Here is a 21,935-nt window from a genome sequence, read left to right as displayed (position 1 = left end):
TGAGAACAGCACATAGTTTTGATCAACGATTCGTTCCAAGCCTACACCTGGGCATTGGAGGCCAGCCAGGCTGAAGGGTGCAGGGAACCCCAGCACAGGGCCTGGGACTGTGCTACTCCGTAGTCTTTCGGTGAACTGAAGGGTCCCTGTGGACTGACTCCAAGCAATGTTTTTTCCTCACAGCATCATTTGTTCCATGAAGTGGGTTGTGTGCAGTTGGTGCTGCTGAGGTTACTTCGACCCTTCCTCAAGGGTCAGACATAGGACAGCCCCTCCCTAGTCCCAAAGGCGCCCTCATTGCCCTGGCAAGGGAGTTCATGGTCTACTTGCCTGTCCTAGTGAATAAGACTGACCCAAGCACAGAATTCAGGGACCCCTTTGCCCTTCCTCAGGGACAGGCCTCTGCAGTCAGCACTGCTCACATTCCCCAGCACCCCAGAGCCCCCTACCCACTGGGATCAGAAGGCACACTGCCCTGACATGCCTCCAGACCTCAGCCCTGGAAAAATGAAGGAGAAAAACACAGCAGGAGCCTGTATGATTCTTAGGGACACTCCCTAGTGCCTCCCAAGCAGAATTCACCAGTGCCACTTGGTCCCCCCACTGCCCCCAGAGGGCATGCCTCTCATTGCACCTCTCCCTGGGCCTGCCACACCACCTGCTTCCCTGACTGACCTGTGAGCTTCCCCAGTGCAGGGCCCCCTCGCCTCTGGACACTACCTCCACCCCTCCCCATATGAGCAATTAACTTACAAGGATTTAGGAATTTAAGAAATTAAGACCATGATTAAAATATTTTTAAGATATACACATTCGTATTTCAAAACAACCCACTTTAAACTCTCCATCCAAACCGTGGGGCTGTCCCAGTGGCAGCTTAGTTCGAAGGTCCCTCTGAGTGGCCAAGCCAGCACGGACGGATGAGGGGACCTGACACCAACATTAGACAAGGCCTCTTCTGAGCCAGCACCACATTTGCATACACCACCAGACACTACAGTTTGGAAGGCTCAAGACCTTGCTCTGTAAAAGTGTTTTCTAAGCATCTTTATAAAAACTGCTGAGAGAACACTTGGATAGAAAATGCAGATTAGTATGATGGGAGGGGCCAGAAGAAGAAGCCAAGAAAGGGTGTAACCACTAGGCTCTTCCACAAGAAAGACAATGGGTGACCAGCGTCAGTCCAGGCTCCCTGCAGCAAGAACCTGAAACGTCGCAGGACTGCCAGGGTTAGAGACAGTGCTAGATGTCACTCACCTACAGTTTACACAATGCCCTATGTCAATCATATCTCAGTAAAGTGGGGAGCAGGGGTGGAACTTCCTTAGGAAAAAGACTTTATTCTCAAGAATCCATAGAATGGAAAGATGGAGATTAACAGAGCACATGCCCCAGGGTTAACACTGTAAAAGGTCTGACTGGTAGGAGACAGTGACTTGTGTTATTTATTTAATTAATGAATTTAATATACTTACTTTTTTCAAAATAAATTACTGTTGACTTTAATATAATCTGTGAAGAAAAAAGACACAGCTAGCTACTTTTTCCAACCATGAGAATATATTTCCTGTTTTTTAAAATTGTGAGGAAGTCCATTTTGACATATGTAGTTTTCAGTGATCCACCACTTTTCAAGAATCTAATTGTGTAAGAAATGGATGCACACCCACAGCTCACCTGGTGCCAGGTACGTATCAACTGCTCAATTAATGCTTGTGGAAGGAAGGGCTGAATGAGCCCTTTTATTCCTGGCACCCAGGTGTCTGTCCCATACCAGTGCCTGGGGAGGTGGGGAAAGGGTGGAGATCACCCCAGGTTGAGTGGAGAGTCCAGGGATGAGTAACTGGAAGAAGTGTCTTGACTCCATCCTCTTATTTAAGCCCCCACTTCTTACATCCAGGAGCAAAGTGAAAGATAAGAGGAAATAAGGCAGTATTAGCAGTCAGCAGTCTGAGCTGGGCTGTGTGTCCTTGGGCAAGTCACTCCCCCTCTCTGGCCTCAGTTGCCTTATCTATAAAAAGAGAAACTGATTTTGATTATCAGTCTATCCTTTTTATTTTTATTATCAAAAAGAGACAATCCCTCCCAGTCCAGTTATATAGTTTTGGATTGCAGATGATGAGGAAAAAAAATAAAAGCTACGGGGCGTGGGCTCATTCTGCAAAAGTCAAGGAGATGGAATAGTGTCAGCAAAGATGAGGAGGGCCAAGGAATTTGCTGCTGAGCCTTTTTGCTGACGCAAGCTGCCTGGCTCCTTCTGATGTAGAATTGTCAAGATGGGACTAAGCCAAGAGTTTCCCTGCTCATGAGCAGTCAGCTTTGAGTCCCAACGTCTGAGAATCCTTATCAGCCTTCTCCTGTACAGTGATTCAAGTCTAACCCAGGTTCAGCCAGATGGGGGATTTCCTGACCCACTGAGGCCACAGGCAGAGGTGGTTTCCTCCTTCCAAGAAAGAAGATGCGAATCCAAGAAGTTCTGTTTTCGATTGAGTGAAAACACTGGCTTCCCTTCCCCCACCATCCTTACCAGGGGGTTGCAAGGGCAGAGGCTCTGACCTCAGGAGGCCCCAGCCAGTACTTGGGTCTGGGGAAGCAGGCAGGAGATGTTGAACCAACAGGACAGAGGCACTGTCATGCTTTAAAGCAGCTCTTGGTTTGCAGAGTTTTCTCAGCTAACACAGGTTAAGCTGTCCTTGCAGAGCAAGTAGACGCTGAGGACGTCACAAACATTGTCTTACTGAAGTTTCCTGGCAGTCCAGGTCAGGCATGAACAGTATTTGCCGTTGAGAAACCTGAGACTCCAGAGGGGTGGAACAACCTGCCCAAGGTTGCCTGGCAGGTGCAGGCCCCGAACAGAGGAAGCCACAGGCTGGCGGTGGGGGATGGCAATCTTCACTGGGTTATAGTCACAGAATCACCAAAGGACTGAACACTGAGGACAAGGGCATTGGGCCAAGTGAATTGAACTGTTCAGCAAAGACCCAGGGACATAGAGGTAGGGCCACGGCCTCTGCTTAAGAAATGCTTGATATATTCAGAGGCACTAGAAGAAAACAGGTAACAGCCCTGGGGTGTGGAGAGGCATCCTGCTCAGCCAGCCTCTGCCTCAGTTTCTCCATTGTCAAATCTCAGGGGGTTGGTTGGTGCGTGAACTGAATGAGACAAAATAGAGGCAGAGCCCTAAGCATAAGGCCTGGCACAGACTAAGCACTTAAGCCTCAGTTATCTTTATGGTTCCTATGCCTAAGGCTGGTAAAGCAGGAGTCCTTTCTCCCATCTCATGCATCAGGCCCGAGGGCAGGTGTTCAGGAGCGCGCCCCTTCTACAGTAAGGAAAGCCAAGGCTCAGCGAGGGACCTTTGCTTCCTCTTCTGCATGAACGCATTGGGCTGGATGCTCTCCGTGCCCGACTACCACTCCAGCCAGGTAGGTAGCAAGGGGTAGGGCAGAGAGAAGGTTCACTCCCTGAGCCCCCCACTTGGCCCCAGGGCTGCCCTTCCTAAGAATGATGCCCTTGGGTGATGTCCTTGATGGGAGGCCTCCCAGTTCTCAGGCCTTCCAGGCCTCCAGGCAGTGGCCACATGCAAGACAACAGCTGTGATTCATGACTACAAACCCCAGCTCAGGCCCTTGCTGTCCCTCGAGGAGGGAGGAGGCCACCGTGCAGCAAGCTGCCTTCGTAGGAGACTCAATCTCTGCCTCGTCAGCACCAGCACCCAGCATCCACCTGCCCCTCATGGAAGGGCTTCCAGCGTCTCCATCCCGCCCTGCTGCTGGCTCTCCAGCTGCTCCAGGTGGCCGTGCTTGTCCTGGACGATCTTCCCAGGAGTCTTCAGAAATCTGGAATTCAGGCCCCAGCAGCAGATCAGCTCCTACCTCAGCTGCAGGGGGCTTCCAGCCCACCCAGCCCCAGCCCACTTACTTCATCCAGGCCCCCAGACTATTCACCTGAATAGGAGCTTCTGCCCCGGTTCCTTCTGAATGATGTTCAGCTTGTAGTAGTGGCGCAGGGCGCGTGACATCTTCTCGTAGGTCATGTTCACCCGGTTCTGGAAGGGAAAGCAGCCCCACATCAGTCCCTACAGCCTCAGTTCCCACACTGGGAAAGGAGCAGGGTGGACTAGATGGTCGCTTATTGAGCCCCTTGGCCCTGGGTTCCGTGAGGGGCTGGGAGAGTTTTCCTGAGTGTAGGAGGAGGGAGGGGCGGGTGGCGGAGAAGTGATAGGTGCTACCTGCCAGGCTGAGAACCAGGGCACAGAGTGAGTCACATGTTGCTTTTAAATAGTGGACCCACGTAGTAACAAATAAATATATTTTTACTTGGATGCACAGAGAAAAAACAGCACGGAGGTGGGACGTGATAGCCTTGCCACCAGCAGCACAATCTTGGCCAAGTCATTTATGCCCTCTCTCTGGGGTGTGGGCAGTGCAGAGCAGAGGCAAAGAGCTGGGCCTCAGTGTCAATTTAAGCCCAGTGCCACCATTGGGCAGCTGTGTGACCTTGGATAAGTTTCTTTCTTTCTCTGAATCTGTTTTCGTGGCTACAAAATGAGGATAAGAACAAATCTGTTGTGAGGATTAAATTAGCTAATCCATGAGAGCACTTAACACAGCACTCAGCATGTAGTATGCGCCCCTTAAATAGAACTGCTGCTCTCTGGGCCCCAGTTTCCCCATCTGACATGTAATTCATGGGATTGTTGTGAGGATGAAGTGAGTTCATGCATGTAAAGTCCTCAGAACAGTGCCTGGGAATCAAACGCTGTACCGTTTTAGGAAATGCTTAATACTGCAGATGGCCATTATTGCTAAAAGACTCATTTTTTTTAACCTAAATGAATTACTTATAGACAAGGACACTTTGTATCATTCCTGTAAATCATGAAATTGACATGGTAGTAAAGCTTTTAATCCTAATTTTTACTGAAATAAATAATTATTAGAATATAACTAAAGTGCCCCAAATCTTCCGGCAGACATTCATTTAGGTATGGGTGTTCCTCACGATGGGAATGCTGCCCTCAGTCGTTCCCAGGCCTTTCCGACCCTGACACCAATTGCTCCTCTGGAGCCTGGGACCTGACTTTCTGCACCAAGATCCCCCAGGAAACCAGCTTCCTCACCTGGCCTAACTGCCCACTGCATATGCTACACAACTCATGTAAATGTGCTTTGAAAGTTTCAAATGCTGAGCAAAGGTGGGACTAAGCGATTAGAAGGCAAGATTCCTGAGTTCCATAGACAGTCCCCATTCTCAACAAGTAACTGCCTGTCCCTCCGGATCTCCCACAATAAAATGACCCCCAGCACATGTAGGGCTCCTGGTGAAGCCCCTGTCAGTTGGGGACTATCCCCCAATGCTGAGGGGCCCACTATGTCCCCCTGCCCTGTCCTCTTCTGGTTATGTTTATGTTGAGACTACCCTGCCTGCTGGCTGAGGTTCACCTTATGGTTTCCCCAGAGTCTGGCAAGTCCATTTGGATCCACAACTCGGAAGACCTTGGCATTCTTGTCTTCCCACCTGATGTAGGGCTTGTACCTGGTGTCAGAGAGCAGCTGGTACACATAATCCCACAGCAGCCGGCAGTCTGCAATTGAGCACAGAGGATGCAGTCAGGGGGCATTCCTGGAGCTATGGGCACAGGCATTAAAAAGCATTTTCAAGTGCTCTGGGGCTCTGGACGCAGGGCCCAGGCAAGCAGCACAATGGTGGACACAATGACAGTATCAATAGGAAAGGCCATGTGTGGGGGCTCAATACTCACTGTCTCGTTCAATCATCCTAACTTAGGAAGTGGCTCCCTTTATGCCCAGGGAAAGATGAGGAGCTGATCTCAGAGAAAGACGGACATGTCCCAATCACCAAGCTCCTAAGCAGCAGGCAGAGTGGGGAGTCTCACCCAGCTGTGCAGACTGAGCAACACTAACACCTTTCACTGAGGGGCAGGGGGCAGGTGGGGGGCTGTTGGCCGGTGGGCAGAGCCCTGCTTCCACACCCCTCTCTGCCTCTGCCCAGTCACTCAGCCCCCTGGATCTCTGTTACATCAGGATTGTAACATCCATCCTATCAAGCCCCTTAATGGGAGATTTGGGAAAATCAAATGTGCCAGTATGGAAGGCAAGTGGCAAAAGGAACCTAGGAGCAAGATCCTCACCCCACTGCCTGGGCCACCCAGGGGTGGGGACTGTCACTGTGGGAAGATTACCCAACCTTTTCTGAGCCACAATTTCTTCATATGAGGTAACATGAGGATTAAGTAACCAAAGGACAAAAAAAAAAAACCCTTAGCATAGTGCCTGGTACAGAGTAAGTACTCAAAGAACGTTAAGCATTATTATTACAAAGACTATATATAATTGGGTTTCAGTGAGTCCTAGTCATTTCCAGAAACGAGGCTTCTGCCCCCTCTGTGGTGTCTTAGAAAAAATGCAGTGGCCCCACCATGGCTAGAAAACACCCTTTGGAAAAGCAGGCAGCTTATCTGTCAGTCTGTCTGGTTGCCTGTCTGTGAGTCAGTCCTTTAACAATTAATGTGGAGTAGAAGTGTATCACCAGGTTGGAGCTCAGGCTGTGGAGCCAGACTGCTTGGATTTACTTATCAACTCTGCTGCTTTCTGCTGTGTGATCAGGGGGAAGTCACTTAACCTCTCTGTGCCTCATTTTCCTTTATCTGTAAAATGGAGCTAACAACAATGCCAACCTCAAAGGGCTTCTGTGGGATTAAATAAAGCCTTGGAACCATGCCTAGCATATTGTAAGTACTCAACTATTTAAAAGTAAATACATAAAGTTTGAAAGATGAGATACTTCATGCAAATCTACTGCCAGACTATGACTGGCTAAATAGTCCCTGCCCTGGATAAAGGGTGGGCTTGGTGATCCCAGGCAGCACTGCCTGCTGCAACCAGATTGTGGCCAGCACATAGGACAGTCACACCATGCCCTGCCCCCAACGCAGCACAGACCCTCTCATCCCCCAGATCAAAACCGCCCTCTTCCTCATCACCCACGACCCTCCTGGGACTCTGTCTCAGCACACCCCCCTCAGGGCCAGGGAACACAGCCTCCTACTTACCAGCGATCCTGCCGTCTATGGGGGCCGGCGACACCGTGGGGAAGGAGTGGACTCCCTCATCCCTGCAGCCGAACTCTGCACAGTGAGATAAGTTTAGGGACTCCTCCCTGCTGAGGGGCCACCTGGCCAAGCCAGGGGCATCCAGGTGGCTCCTGGTACTGGCAAGCCCCAGGTCTGGTGGCTGCTGCAGGAGGCCCCGAGGGGGGCCACCTGAGAGGGCCTGGTCCTCTCTGCAAGCAGATGAGCTCCGCTGATGCTGTAGCCCAGAGCCTCCCCCAGCCCAAACCCCCTCAAGGACATGCCTGGGAGCCCCATGAGGCAGTACTCCTGATGCTGTTCCTGCCCTGGTTAGATGTCAGGGAGGCAGTGGAGGGCATGAGGGAGACAGCCCACGGGCTAAGCCTAGCTCCCAGACAAGAAACTTAATCTCTCAATCCTGTTCCCTCATCAGTAAAATTGTTTGCAAAGCCACTATTTTGCACAATTTTGGGGTGACAGAGCTAGGACCAGGACCCAGGTGCCCTGTTTCTCAGTCCAATGTACTCTCCATCTGCCAAATAAATATTTATTGAGAATGTTCTATGAGCCAGGCATTGTTCTGTTTGGGGGGTGAGGCTGAGGGAGGTAGATGACTACAATAAAAAAGGAAATAGAAACAGTATATAATAGGGGCAGGAGGGAATAAAACACTGTAAGGCAAATTGGGAATCCTGGGTATATGCATGCACTAATTGGCCAGGGAAGGACTCACTGACGTGTTAACATTTGAATGGAGACCTGAGGAAAGGTAGAGGAATGAGCTACATGGGTATCTAGAGAAGGGAATGCCAGGCAGAGGGAACAGCAAGTGCAAAGGCCCTGAGGCAGGAGTGTCTGTGGCTTGTCCAATGAACAAAGAGGCTAGTGTATTTGGAGCTGCCTGATCAAGGAGCATAGGGGTGGAAGAGGATAGGAGAAATCATAGGGGTCAGGTAAGAAATGTGCTTTGACACTGAGTGAGACCAGAGCCACTGGAAGGTTTTGAGGAGAGAAATGACATGGCCTGATCTGTGACTCTCTCTGGCTGCTCTGCTAAGAATAGATCACAGGATGTCAAGAACGGAAGCAAGAAGACCTGGGAGGAGGCTCTCTAAAGGTGATGGGGGCTGGCCCACGGACAACAGGGGAGCTGCATGAAGTGGTAGGATTCTGGAGATTTTGAAGGTAGAGTCAACAAGATTTGGGACCGGGATGAGGGTGGAAGAGGAAGAACAATCAGAGATGACGTCCAATGTTTTGGCCAGAGCAACTGGAAAGATGGAGCAGTGGGCTGAGAAGAGAGGCTGGGAGAGGAGTAGGGTTGGGGTGGAGACAGGAAGCAGGTGATTGCTTTAGGAGCTTTTGGGTCGAAGTGCTGTTAGACATCCCAGTGGAGGTTGGGTAGGAGTGCGGGGTTCATGAGTCCGCAATTCAGAGAGGTCCAGGTATGTACGGGAGTCATCGGCAATACACAGTATTTAACACCCAAGAGTAGATGAGATTATTCAGGCCTGAATGCAGATAGAGAAGAGGACCCTGAGTCCTGCGGTTCCCCAACGTTTAGAAGTAGGGGAGGAGAAAAACCAGGACACTGAGAAGGAGTGGTGGTGGGGTGTTCTAGAAGCCAAGGGAGGAGTTCAGGGGGAGGGAGGATGGCCCACTGGGCTGCAGGCTGAGAGGTCATGCCAGTGACACTGAGAGCGGACATGCACATCCCTGTTCGGGTCCCCGGAGACCCTGACAAGAAGGGCTTCTTTGGAAAGATCCGAGCAGAGGGAGTAGAGGCAGCATACCAACAGCTCTTTGCTGGAGAGGAGAGCAGAGAAAGGAGGGGATGAGAGGCAAGGCCTCCCCGCCAGAGGGCTGCAGCACAAAGGGCTGCCAGGAGTGCCCCAGAGCGCAGGAGGGGAGGGCTGGGGGGAGAGGGGAGCTCAGCCCACAGCGCGGCCCCTTCTTTACTTTGCCGGAAGAAGCCACCCCACCACCCCCACCTTGAGGCGTCTTAGGGGAGGGTCTCAGAGCCCCCCAGCAGAGCCTCCTCACCTTCCAGGGGGCAGGGGCAGCGCTGAGTGGGCATCTTCGGCCTGAAGGCCCCTCCAAAGAAGGGCCCGCACACCAGGGCTTGCCGCTGGGTCCTGATGTACCGGAGCAGCTCATACAGGACGTCACCTGGGGGTGGGCGGGAGGGCCGGCGGCTGAGCGCGCCGCCGGGGAGGGCGGGCCGCCACCGGCCACCTGCCTCTCGAGGGGCTGCCTCGGCCCGTCGCCAAGCTTCGCGCTGATGGAGTGAGACGCGGGCGCTGGAAATGGGTGGGGCAGACCGGGGCCGCGGGGAAGGGAGGACAGCAGGACAGGACGGGCCCCTGGAGCCCTGAAAACAGCAGCCGGAGTGACTCCGCTGCTGCTTCAGCGGAAACCACCGGGCCGGGGTGAGCATGCGCCTCCAGCCAACCGCCCGCCGTCCCCCTCCCTGGGCGGACAGGGCTTCCAGCGGAGGCAGGGAGTTTCCCTGACCTGAATCGGGCGCGCGGAGCCGGAAGTCGTCCTTGGTGAGGATGCAGAGGGCTCGGCCATTCATCTCAAAGCCGCGCTCCCCGGTGCGCTGCAGAGAGTACTCCTGCTCGGCCCAGCGCAGCCAGTGCAGCACATCCTCCCTGCTCCAGAGCGCCGGCTGGACGCCTGCAAGCGAGGGCGCGGAGGGGGCTGGTCCCATGAGTCGCTCACCCTTCCTCTCCAGGCTCCGCTGCAATGCCACCTCCTCAGAGAAGGCCACCTGGAACACTACTTCGGAGCAGATGCTGTCTTGCCCTGCTCCGCATGCCCAGTCATTTTGTCACTGTGCCCTGTTCTTTTCCTTCCCGGCACCTTATTTTCTTTAGAATTCCATGTTACATTTGATATAGGTATATGTTTATGTTTATCATCATCTGTGCATTATATATATATATTCACTTACTTATATTTGGAACCTCCTCCCCCATCTGGGCCTCTTTTCCAAGTATTCATTGAACAAATGTTTAGTGAGGACCTGCTCGGTGCCAGGCCCTGGGCGAGGTGTGGTGGGGCACACCGTTGTAGGTACTCAGCACCTAGCACAGGGCCTGGAATACTGTAGAAGCACCACAAATAAGCCAAGTGACTGCATGAATGAACAAACAGTCCTACAAAGAAGGTGTTATTGCTACTGTTTTCCAAATGAGGGGTCTGGGGTTCCCAGAGGTGAAGTGACTAGCCTAAGGTCACACAGGTAAGTAGCATGAGGAGTAGCCAGGCCCAGAACCCAGGCCTGTCTAGCTGCCGTACTTTTGGATCAGTTGTGCCTGCTCACATCTGGGTTTGCTCAGGACACAGCCCAGGGCACAAAAGGGCTCCTACACCCTATTCAGTCTGTGCATGTTCTTATCTCTGGCAATACCCAGGCAAATGGCTGCTTTCCTTCATTTCCCCTACTCTGCCTGGGCCTGTTGTGCTCCCAATACCAGTTTCATCTCACTCATCTGGGTTGTGTTTAGCAGGGCCACCTTATGACTTCCATGGGTCCTTGGCACTCTTGCCTTCATGGATCCCCTTCCTCCACTAAAAAATAATTGTAATTACATTTTATGACTGCATTGGTATATTGTTATATATTAAAGTATACTGTTATTGCATATAAGGTTATATGCAAGTACATTGTTATATTCAAAAACATTTTCTTCTGCCTAAAAGTTCATTTTTTATTCTGATTTTAAAAGAAACTGGAACATTTTCATAGGTCCCTGAAAGAACGGGGGCCACAGGCAGTGTGCCCACTGTGACCAGTCAGCTGGTGCTCCTCTTTCTGCGGTTCTTCCCCCAAGAGCTCTTCCTGGCCCACAGGCCCAGCCTCAGTGTGTGAGAGTGGGAGGAGCTCAGGGCTCATCAGGCCCAGTTGGACAGACAAGTAAGAAAACTGAGGCAGCAGAGAGAAGCAACTGTCCAAGGCCACACAGTGGCAGTGACAAGACTAAACCAATCTCTGAGTGCCTTGGGCCCAAAACAACACAAGAGATAAGGCTAGTTTTCATGTTAAAAAAAAAAGTGTATCATCTACTTATTCATTCATTCAGCCAATACCTAACAAGTACCAGCCACATGCTAGGAACCAGGCCCCTGCTGGGAGCGAGGCGCAGAGCAAGCGGCCCTGGCAGCCAGTGGCTATCTAATGACAGTCCTGATCAGCAGCACAAAGGGAAATGCACTGTGCTACAAACCCAGAAAGCAGGGCATACAGCCCACCTTGGAAGGGAGGAGTCTTCCCTTTATTTTGGGACCTAAGAAGGAAGAATGAATGTTTAAAATTGACCAAAAAATTACTTAAGGAGGGATAAAAAGAATAGAGGTGACAACTGCCTTTTGTGGTACGATATACTGCAAAGCCATGTAATGAAGGTCTGAGGGCATTAACCCAAGATTGGCAAGTATCATTGGAAAAGAAGAGGGAGCCCAGAAATGTGTGTGAAGTTAATATATGACAGAAGTGGGATTTTAATTCAGTGGAAAGATACAGCAAAATCGCAACTGCTTCTCCACCTGTAAAAAAATATATTTGGCCCCTTATGTCCCACCATTCACAAAACCCAATTCCAGATGGATTAAGGCCCAGTAAAATGACTAGAACAATAGAAACCTCTCTAGAAGTAAAAATAAGAAACCATATGTACCAAACAAGGGTTGAGGGGACCTCAACCATACAAAGAAACTCAGAGGCTATAATAAAAATTAAAGATATACCTGACTACATTAATTTTTGCATGTGTGACAAAAGATAGAAACAAAACTAAACACTGACAGATTTCGGGAATATTTGCAATGCAGATGACAGACAAAGGGCTAAAGCCTCTCATATGTCAAGAGCATCTCTAAATTAATTTTCTTGCCAGCAATTCACAGTGGAGCAGGCTTTCTCAGCACCAGCACTATTGACACTTGGGGCCTGATAATCCCTTGCTGTGGGGGCCATCCTGAGTTTTGTGGAATGGTTAGTAGCATGTCTAGTCTCTTCTCAGTAGATGTCAGCAGCACGCACACCCCCCCAAGAGTTGTGACACCCAAAAATGTTAGCAGACATTGCCACATGTCCCCAAGGGGAAGGGAGCAAAGTCATTGCCAGTTTAGGACCTTTGCAGTAGAGCAGATCCACTAATAAACATGTGGCAAGATATGTCACCTGAATAGTCAGGGACAGACACAATCAGAGAAGAATGAGATACCACTTCAATGACAACACGTACACCTTGCGGGAATGCAGGGAAAAGGAAACCTTGCTGGAGCAAACAAATTCAGAGCCTCCCAAGGAGATCAGTATGCTGATGAGAGAAGGGAGACACAACAAGCTGAGTGGTGTAAAAGTCGGAGATCTCAGGACTCCTGTTTCATGATATATGAGGCTGACAGCCTGAAAATTCAAAACTATGATTCCTAAATCAGAGGTGGGTTTTCCTGTGTTTGGTCAGAGGGTAGGGATGAATTCCACAGCCCTCTGGTTGTTGTGCTGCAAAAACACTAAAATCGCACTGAGGGAAAACCCTGAACTTGGCAGATATTATCAACCCAAATGTGGTCCTGCCCCATCTTCCTGAGTGGAATTGGGTTTTTACTTGCTACACCTGCTCACTCCTGCCCCTCGCCTTTCATCCTATTGCTGCCACACCTCCAGTCCAATAAATTGAAAAAGGACCTTCTCATTCTTCATGTCTTCAAAGAATAGTAAGGTCAAAAGGGTTTTCCAATAGGATTTGAGTCCCCAGGAAAGGATCAAGCTCCAAGCTGTGGGTCAGCCACCAAGGTTTTGATCAAAGCCAGCAGCGGGTCAAAGCCCTCACACCAATCACTGGAACAGCTACCCGGCTCTGGGTCAAGTTCCGAAGCTCAGCCCCATGCTACCAAGTCCCCTCATAAGTCACTCAATCTCACTCAGGTTCAACTTTCCCCTCTGTGAAATGAGATAATAACACTGCCTGTCTGGGTCAGCGTGGTGCAGAGATTAGGAGCCGAGGCTACAAACTGCAAAACCGAACATTTCCACTCCTCAGTAAAGACCTAGGAGACATGGTGAACACGTACCCTGGAAGACGTGTGTGAGTGTCCACAGTGGCTCTGGTCAAAATAGAAAAGAACTGGAAACATCCCAAATATCCATCAGCTGGAGAATGGACAATCAAACTGTGATGCTTTCATGAATAGAATGCGGCTCAGCAATAAAACAGAAAGTACGAACATTGCTACACCTGACACATGGAAGAAACTTGAAGATACTTATGTTGAAGGAAAGAAGCCAGCCATAAAATACAATCAAGAATAGACAGTGCTAATGCAGTAGAAGTTCAAACAGTGGAGGGGAATTGACTGGGAAGGGGCACAAGGGGACTACCTTAGGAGCTGGAAATGGTCTAGATCTTGATCTAGATTTCAGCTACATGGGTGTATACACACACAAAAACTCATGGAGCTACACACTTGGCTATATATAAATTATACCTAAGAAAACAGTGAAAGTAAAAACATATGACAACAAAAAGTACCAATGATAGTGCCAGGCCAGCTGCAAACCATGGGGCTTAAATGACTATGTCTCTGTTTCCTCATCTGCAAGTTGAGGACAATTACAAAAATAGTACCGGGCACACAAGCTGTCATGAGGATTCTACAAGAGCATCAGTTTAGAATCCAGGGCCTGGCATGTGACATGTGCTTCCCAAGACAAACAGAGCTCTTGGTGTTGGATGAGGTAACACTTGTAAAATGCCTGGCGCAGGGCCCAGGACACCTAAGAGTTCAACAAATGCTGTTAAGTGTTATTTAAGGCGTCAGCTCCCCCCGGAGAAGTCTCCCTGACCTAGTTAGTGGTTGGAGCCTAGCTGCATCTCCCTAATCAGTCTAACCAAACCTCTGGGGCTTCACCTGCAGTCCAGCCAGGGCTAGTCCCCGGCTCAGCAGTGATCCACTGTCTTTTCACTTCCTCACAGCGACCATCTTTGTCTCTCAAAACTCCAGCCTGATATCACCTTACTCTCCCTGCCCCTGTGACTTGCTTACTGGGGATTTCCAGCTTGGCCAGCTCCTAGCTTCTGGGACAGATCTGGACAGAGCCCCTGGCTGGAACAGCCAGAGGAGCTGTTTTCCAAGACAAAGTGGGAGGGCTCTGGTGTGTCCCTAAGGAGTCGGCCCTCTGTCCCCCACTGCCAGAGCAGGGCTGGACATGAGCTTCCTCCCCTTCCTCTGCTGTGTTGCCCTTATCACTGAACCCCACTAAATCCCCCACTAAATCCCCCACATTCTGACCCCAACCTGCAGTTAAAAAATACATTTATATCAAGACCCCCCACAGGGAACTACTTTCCCTGGTCACTTTCCCTGGTAGTTACTAATTCCCTATCTATTCACAGGGTTCTTATACCTCCCCCCATTGTCATATATGCTGGCTCATACTCTGTTCTCAAGGAGCGCTCACTCTGGAGGGAGAAATGATGATTTACACACATTACCAGGGGTTTTTCGATTATGAGGAGGATTTATGGTGAGGATTCCTCAGTGTTTCTTGCTAAGCAGTTGCTAAAACAGATTAAGTGTGTATAGATTTAGGGGGCTAAGGGATGAATAAAATATTAAATACTTTCAATATTTACTATAAAAGAATATAATGAAGCATAATCAAAGTCCAAATAAAGGCAATCATTTCAAGTAAGGTATAAGGAATTTAAATATTAGAATAAAAACAACTTCAGAAAAGCTGCCCATCATTCTGGTAAGAATTAACTTTTAAATGGGAGAGAAACATTAATAATACTTTATTCCTTAGTAATGGAGAGATTTGTTCACAATGGTGCCAACTCCCCCCATCCTCATTAATCAGATATCTAATTTGGATGCTGTAAGACAAAAAGTTCCTGTCTTGACTTTTGCAAAGGAAATAAAATAGAAGTCGAAAGTGAAAAAAAAAAAAAAGACCCCCACACACGTATATATCAATAGCCAAAACGAAATTACAGCTATCTTTACTATTCATGGTATATGCTTTCTTTCTTTAAAAATACTTATTTTGACCCACTACATTCATTTCACCTCTTAAATGAGTCTTGACCAACACTTTGAAAATCACTGTTAGGACTTAACTGCATAAAATGAGGCCCTTGAACGCATTCCCAGCAGCAGAAGCCTCTTTCAGGAGATTATTAGAGATACAGACCCTCAGGCCCCACCTCTGATCTGCAAAATCAGAATCTGTATTTCAACAAGGCTGGCAGGAGATTCATGTACCCACGGAAATTTGAGACGCCCAGGGCCTAGGACACCAAGAAGTCACCCTTGTTAGGACTGTATGTATTAAAATAAGTGCCTGGGGACTCTGTTGTAAGTGAAGGCTGAGAAGTTGAGCAGGGGCACCAACAGCTGCTGGAGCTTGTCCCTTGTTTTACGTTGCCAGGGACATGCAGAGAGTGTCATTCTTTGCCCCAGACATCTGGAAATTGGAGGTGGCACTTTATGTCCCCTCTTGTTATTCACATCTTGGAACTTTGAATGTCTATTTCAAAACACAAAGATCTCCATCCCTCGGCATTCAGCAGTGGCAAGTTCACAGGAATCAGCTCCAGGAAAATGAAAAGACTACTTGAGACCAAGGACTAAGAGTCCTGGGTGTGAGGTCCCAACTGGCCATTAGCCCCTGGGGGTCTCATTCTCAGAGTCTCGGTTCCTCTGTCGTCTAATGAAATGTGCTGGTGACCATCTCTAAACTGCCTCCTCTCAAGACCCCCGAGTTGTCTCTTAAGGTTGCATTCCTTCCTTCCTGACTCACTCCCCTGTGACCTTAGCCTGGGTCCTGCGAGGGGTCCCAGGGCTTTCTTGCCTTCATAGCTCCTGACTCGCCCCGCCCTTGGACAGACCCTCACGGACAGACTAGGCAAGGGACATGCACTCCTCTTTCACTCTCCGCTTCCACAGAGGGAAGCAGAGCTGGGACTCTCCTTCTGTGAGTGGGGGCACTCTGCCAGAGGCCCCGTGGATGCCGCCCCTCCATCTCAGCAGGCCTGGGTTGATGACATTGCAATTGCCCTCAGAGCAGACTCTGCACCGCTCTACTGCACATCTTTCTTCATTGGGCAAATAAACACGGCAAAGTGAGCTGTACACGGAAATAGCTTGTGTGCTCCACTTGGCACTGGCTCACAGATCTAAGCAAGACCTGTTTTGTTTGCTCACTTCCCTGCTGAGACAAATCAGTCCTGATGATCAGAATGGAAGGTGGAGGTAGAGGAGGGAATGGAATGGGCGCCTGGGAATAAATGTCAGAGAGATGGAAACCCAGTTTCCTGAAATGAAAGAAATGGGGCTGCATCACCGCAGCATCTGAAAGGTCAGACCCTCATAAGTGTCAGCAGTTTGCTTATTTGGGATGTTCTTGACAGGAAAATGAGTCATTTAGTGTATTCTATCTCCTAAGAGTGTTAGATATTTACTAAGGGCCAGAACTGTGTTGCCTGAATATTTTCAGAAGCAAATATGAGTCATGGAATCTAAGACGAGAAGTAGAGAAGACGCTGTTGGTGCCCTGCCCATGGCCCTCAGCTCTCACCAATTCCTTGCAGGCAGCTGAATGCCGAATGACAGCTCCTGCCTGCGCATGACTTGGCCCACGCACAGGGCAGCTTGGAAGGCTGGGGAGGCAGTATCCCTGGCAGCAGCCCTGCTCCCATCGTGGGTGGGAAGGGAATGGATAAAGACTCAGCTTCCTTGACCTGGGTTTGGAGGGCTGTGCCCTCACTGTGCCCAGAGGTCGCCACTGAGATTGAGCTCCAGGTGCCCACAGTGCTATCAGGCTCAAGGGAAACACTCTCTTGGATTTCCTTCTCTTCTCTGAGGGGAAGTATTTCAGGGTCTGCTGCTTCTGGAGAAAGCAAGCTAACCCAAGGCAATAGGACTAGTACCTCAGGAGCTCTAAACCAGTCACGATGACCTTTCACCTTGAGTTGAGTAACCAAGGAACAGGCTGGCTTAAGAGGGGAGGACATTCCTGTCACTACAAGTGTGTGGGAAGACCTGGTAACCATCTCAGAGGGTTCCTGCTGAAGGGGGCTTCAAAAAATTAAAAAACTCGCATAATTGTGCTTACCAAGGCTATGGCTGACCTTTGTAAAGCCCCGCTTGTCCTCCTGTACCCTCCCACCCAGTAACCTTGAGCTAGGCACCAGTGACTGAAGGTCACTGGTGACCTTGGACAGAACACAAGCTCCTGTCTCTCAATTTCCTTATTTGGAATATGAGGCAGTTACCTAAGGTAACATCTAGGGTCTGTCAGTGTCAACATTCTAGGGCCTGGTGAGCCGGTTATGAGTGTGGTCTTTGAATATGGGGGAGGCAATGGGAACAATCCACAGGGCCCTGTGGTACCTGCAGAGAAGCCCCACCCTCTCTGAGGCTCGGCTCCTCCAGCTGCCATGAGGTGACTGGACTAGATGACTTCTAAGGTCCTTCTCAACAGCAACACTCACGGTCTTCACATCTGTCCTGTTTTTTCCTTATCACCACGGCTTGGGCCCGGAATGGAGCCCAAACTCTACCCTCTAAGCAACTGTTGCCAAACATCTCCTTGGAGCAGCCCTGAGCCCCGATCTACCTGTCAAGATGGCATTTGGACAGAATGAGGTAAAAGAGGTTCCTTACAGAGCTCCTCACCCTTCTCCCCAAATCACACTGCCACTTCTCTCCACCGTGGCTCTGAGGTGCCAGGGCACCCTCTGCAGCCTCAGGTTCTCTTGTGTCTGTGAGTTCCCACTTTCCTTCTAATCATGAAAAGACAGGCTGTTCCCCATTAAAAGAATGCCAGGCATTGCACATGAGAGGCATCCGGGGCAGCAAGGTCTTCCCAAGGCCTGTGAAGTCATACCCCACTCTGCTCAATCCTGTCAGCACTCAAAAAGCAGGTTGTGGCCAGGAAATCAGAAGGGTGTGAAGTCAGTGAAGCTATGTTCCAACCACTGGGCCAGCCGAGCAGGAAGTGGTCTGGATGCTTTACAACCCAGGTCAGACATCCCTACCCACAGCTGCCCCAAGCCCCCGATCCAGATTAAAGATCCCCCCCAGCAGTCAGCTAGCTGCCTCTCCTATGATTCCCACAGCTTAGGAGGTTCATTTAAAAATCTCTGAGAAGATTATCAACAAGACCAAGGTTTGGCCTTAGCATGGACAGCCTGTGTGCTCTTGAGCACGTCTCTGAGCTTTTCCACCTCTCAGCTTTGCCACGGGAAACACAGGCGTAAATGCATCCGTCTACAGCTGGTTCCATGGCCATGAGTCTCCTCTGGCAAAAGACTTACTTAGGAAAACAAAATGAAAGGATAGAGCCAACACATTTCCTGAATCTTTGGTTATCTTTGGGGGGATTTGATTGCTCTGTACATTCCTCTTATGCTTCTCTGTTATTTCTCAATCTTTAAGCACATGTTACTTTGGTAATGGTAAAAATTAAACATAGCTATTTAAAAGAGGGTTCTACACATATACAGTTGTTCACTCTTTAGCCTGGTCTGGCTCCCTCACTGGCAATGTCCCCACCTCTTTGTCTTTAGCTGGGACCTGAAAACTCATCTCATCCCAGCCCTCACTGTATCAATGAGGAGGCTGCCCACCCTCAGACCTGGCCATGTCAGCTGTATTCCCCAGTGGGCAATTCACATGTACCTCCTCTGACTGCCTCACCAGGGGAAGGTTAAAGAAAACCTCAGCAAAGAAATAGCAAATGAAGTGAAGCAACTTCTCAGAGAAGAAGTTAATGTGTCACATGTATGTCCTTTAAAAAAATCAGCCTTCTCCTCCCCTCTACTCACGGAGTCTTCCCGGCAGCTTGCAGACTCCCCCCGCAGCCAGCAGGTTCACTCCAGCTTCACGTCCGGCCCAGGCCTGGTGACCTGTGGGTGGTGCAGCTGCAAAGGCTCCTGCCTAGAGAGGTGTAAATCAAGGGCAGTCAAAGACCAGTGCTCAGTCATCCAAACGTATTAAGGGATTTTTTTAGAGGGAAAGATCATCCATCTCTGTTTCTGCCTTAAAGGCAGGAGACATGTATGTCTTCAGCTTGGTACCGCCAACATCTTGCAAACAGTGGATGCTGATAAACTTCATCTTTCCGACTCCAACTTTTCATGCCTGTGCCTGACCCACCATAAGGCTAACCTGCCAAGACTTGACTTATAAGCTGGAAATCTGAGGGCCTAGGAGTAACTCCCTGGGACCTTGGTGAGACGACACAAAGAGCCTGAGTATCCAGGATTTAAAAAGACCTTAAATCAGAAATAAGCAATTAAATACTATTTTCAAAACAGTAAAAGAAAGGATCATAAGAAGAAAACAAATCCTACCATTTGCAGCAACATGGATGGAGCTAGAGGGCATTTCGCTCAGTGAAATAAGCCAGGTGGAGAAAGACAAGTACCAAATGATTTCACTCATATGTGGAGTATAAGAACAAAAATTAAACTGAAGGGACAAAACAGCAGCAGAATCACAGAACCCAAGAAAGGACTAACAGTTACCAAAGGGAGAGGGACTGGGGAGGATAGGTGGGAAGGGAAGGAGAAGGGGGAAAAAGAGGCATTATGATTAGCACACGTGGTGTAGGGGGCAGCACCGGGAGGGCTGTACAACATTGAGAAGACAAGTAGTGATTCTATAGCATCTTACTATGCTGATGGACAGTGACTGTAATGGGGTATGTGGTGGGGGCTTGATAATGGGGGGAGACTAGTAACCATAATGTTGCTCATGTAATTGTACATTAATGATACCAAAATAAAATTTTAAAAATGAAAAAAAAGAAAAAGAAAAAGGAAGGATGTCTTTCTGAACCCCAAGGTCCCACCAAGGGAAGTCTGAATCTTTACAATTTTATAGTCAGCCTAGCCCCCAGAGGTGATTTGGCTCATCCGTCAGGATGAGGGAATAAAAAAACTGATAGGATTTTGTAGCAACAGGAGGACCCTGGGGGTCCATACTCAGCCACATCATGCAAAGTAAAAGTGAAACCAGTCCCAGCAAGAGTCATTTTCTCAGTCTAGGATCTTCAAGAGTGTTATATTCACCTCTGGGTGTCTGAGAAGGGCAATCTGCAGAGAAAGACTGGATCTGGAGCTAGAAAAGCAAACCCCAGAAGTCTTGGCCATGACAGAAAAGGAATCAACACCTTTTGGGGTGGTTCTCACTGCATTTCTAGCAGCCCCCAGCCTGCTGCCCCAGTTGGTACTGTTTCCAGGTAACCCAGCCTCAGAAGCTGCCACCTGTCAGTGGGGGCTTGCCACACTGGAGAAGGGACTCCAGGCCTGAGACTTGCAGGAAGCTCCTTGTCTGTCCTCCAGAAGAACGGGGAATTCCAGGGCTGTGGCTGCCTGAGAAACCCCAGCCTGGTTGCTGCTGAGAAATAGAGCTTTGGGTTTCAGCATAAAGGCCAGGGAGAGGTCTGAAACAGAGATTCAGACATGGCTCTTGGACAGAGGGGAGTGGAGAAAGGCCTTGGAAGTGGGCACAGGGCCCAGCTCTGGGGGCAGTTCTGAGGCTGCTAGGACACAGGCAAAGGAAGGGGCTGCTAAGGTGGGGGTCCCTGCACAACACCTTTGCCAGCAGTGAGGGTCTGGCTGGTGCAGGAATTTCCAGGGACTTCCAACCTGGTTGATGCAGGGTGAGGAGAAGGCAAGGTGGAGCAGAATATAACTGAGTGGTTTCCAAAAGAGAGGGGCTGGGTGAGTGTGGTGGAAAATGAGAGGCAGGGAGGCATGGATTGTGAGGTTTGGGAATTGGTGCCAAGTGAGATTCCAGCCAGGAAAAGGGTCTGATAAAATGGGTATGGAAATTGAGGTGCTGGAGAAGGGATGGGGGCAGGTGGCTCCCGTGGTTCAGCAGCCAGGCTCTTACCTGCATTACAGGTGGAGGTAAGGGAGCCACCCGTTCTGGTGGTGTGTCGTGAGCTCTCCACTGGCTGCCTCTGCTGCGCCCCAGGCCGATGCTCTCAGGCTCTGCTTCCCCAAACCCCTAACCTGGCGCGGAACACGGGGAAGTCACGTAGGAGGCAATCTCTCTTGAGAAGCGCCGGGTGATGAGCCCTCGGTCCCCGGGCGAGCAGTCGCGCAGGGCGCTCGGGTAATCGCTATCCTTCCGGGAAACGAAAACGAAAGAGCGGGATCGGCTTCCACTCCCGCCCTGCGGGTTCTGGCGAGGGCAGGGGCCGGCCCTGCGGAGCAGAGCCCCGCAGGCTGGGAGGCGTCGGTCCTGCTCGCAGCCTCCTGCGGCTGACAGCCCCTCGGGCAGCCTAGCCCTGGCGCCCACGGGGCAGAGGTGGGACTAGGCATGGTCTGGGGAGCCGAGCGGTCTGGGACAGCGCCTCTCCGGCCCCGGGCTCAGGACAGCGACAGACCAACTTCACCTCGCCTTTGGCGTCTGGGCAGATGGATGGGAGGGGGCCTCCCAAGCTGTTGGCCAGGACCAGGTTCCTATCCCTGTAGGGGTGCGTCACCCTGCCTCTCGGTGGAGGCCCCACCGCCCAGGCCCAGGCACCTCAGGGCGCTGCGGTGTTCTCACTTAGACCCATCTGGGCTGACACCTGTGTTCCCGGGCCTCTGGCTGCTCCAGCTGTGGTGCCCCTGCCTCAGCTCCCCCTGTCCCGAGAGGAAGCCCAGAGAGACTGCAAGCATTAAAGCACACCAACACAGCCTCCAAAGTAAGGGAGGAAAGAAGTCATAACCTTCTGCCAAAATTCTGAGGGTTTAGATGCTGTTATAAAGAAAGCTTAGCACGGATACATCATGAGCTCCTGAAACCAGCGAGAAGGCCAGAGTCCCAA

At 50.2% G+C, this 21,935-nt stretch overlaps 1 protein-coding gene across 3 annotated transcripts; it reads right to left on the bottom strand.

The window, feature by feature from the left end:
* Positions 1-1,506: 1,506 nt before the first annotated feature.
* On the bottom strand, positions 1,507-21,519 carry ETV7 (ETS variant transcription factor 7). Of its 3 annotated transcripts, none has more exons than XM_073224058.1 (8): positions 21,011-21,480; positions 18,937-19,048; positions 9,608-9,772; positions 9,137-9,262; positions 7,076-7,150; positions 5,445-5,587; positions 3,948-4,048; positions 1,507-2,011 (listed from the first exon to the last, which is right to left on the bottom strand). In XM_073224058.1, the coding sequence occupies exons 1-8, from the start codon at positions 21,014-21,016 to the stop codon at positions 2,008-2,010; spliced, it is 732 nt and encodes a 243-aa protein (XP_073080159.1). In that variant the 5' UTR covers positions 21,017-21,480; the 3' UTR covers positions 1,507-2,007. The 3 variants fall into 3 exon arrangements, with proteins under 3 accessions (XP_073080159.1, XP_073080158.1, XP_073080160.1); XM_073224057.1 differs by lacking the exon at positions 1,507-2,011 and adding an exon at positions 2,031-3,839 and having other exon boundaries at positions 21,011-21,464; XM_073224059.1 differs by lacking the exons at positions 1,507-2,011; positions 3,948-4,048; positions 5,445-5,587; positions 7,076-7,150 and adding an exon at positions 7,258-8,899 and having other exon boundaries at positions 21,011-21,519.
* Positions 21,520-21,935: the final 416 nt, after the last annotated feature.

Source organism: Manis javanica, chromosome 16 (assembly GCF_040802235.1).
Source record: "Manis javanica isolate MJ-LG chromosome 16, MJ_LKY, whole genome shotgun sequence".
Lineage (NCBI taxonomy): Eukaryota > Metazoa > Chordata > Mammalia > Pholidota > Manidae > Manis > Manis javanica.
Note: the sequence above shows the minus strand (reverse complement) of the source record. Positions and strands in the feature narration are given on the sequence as shown.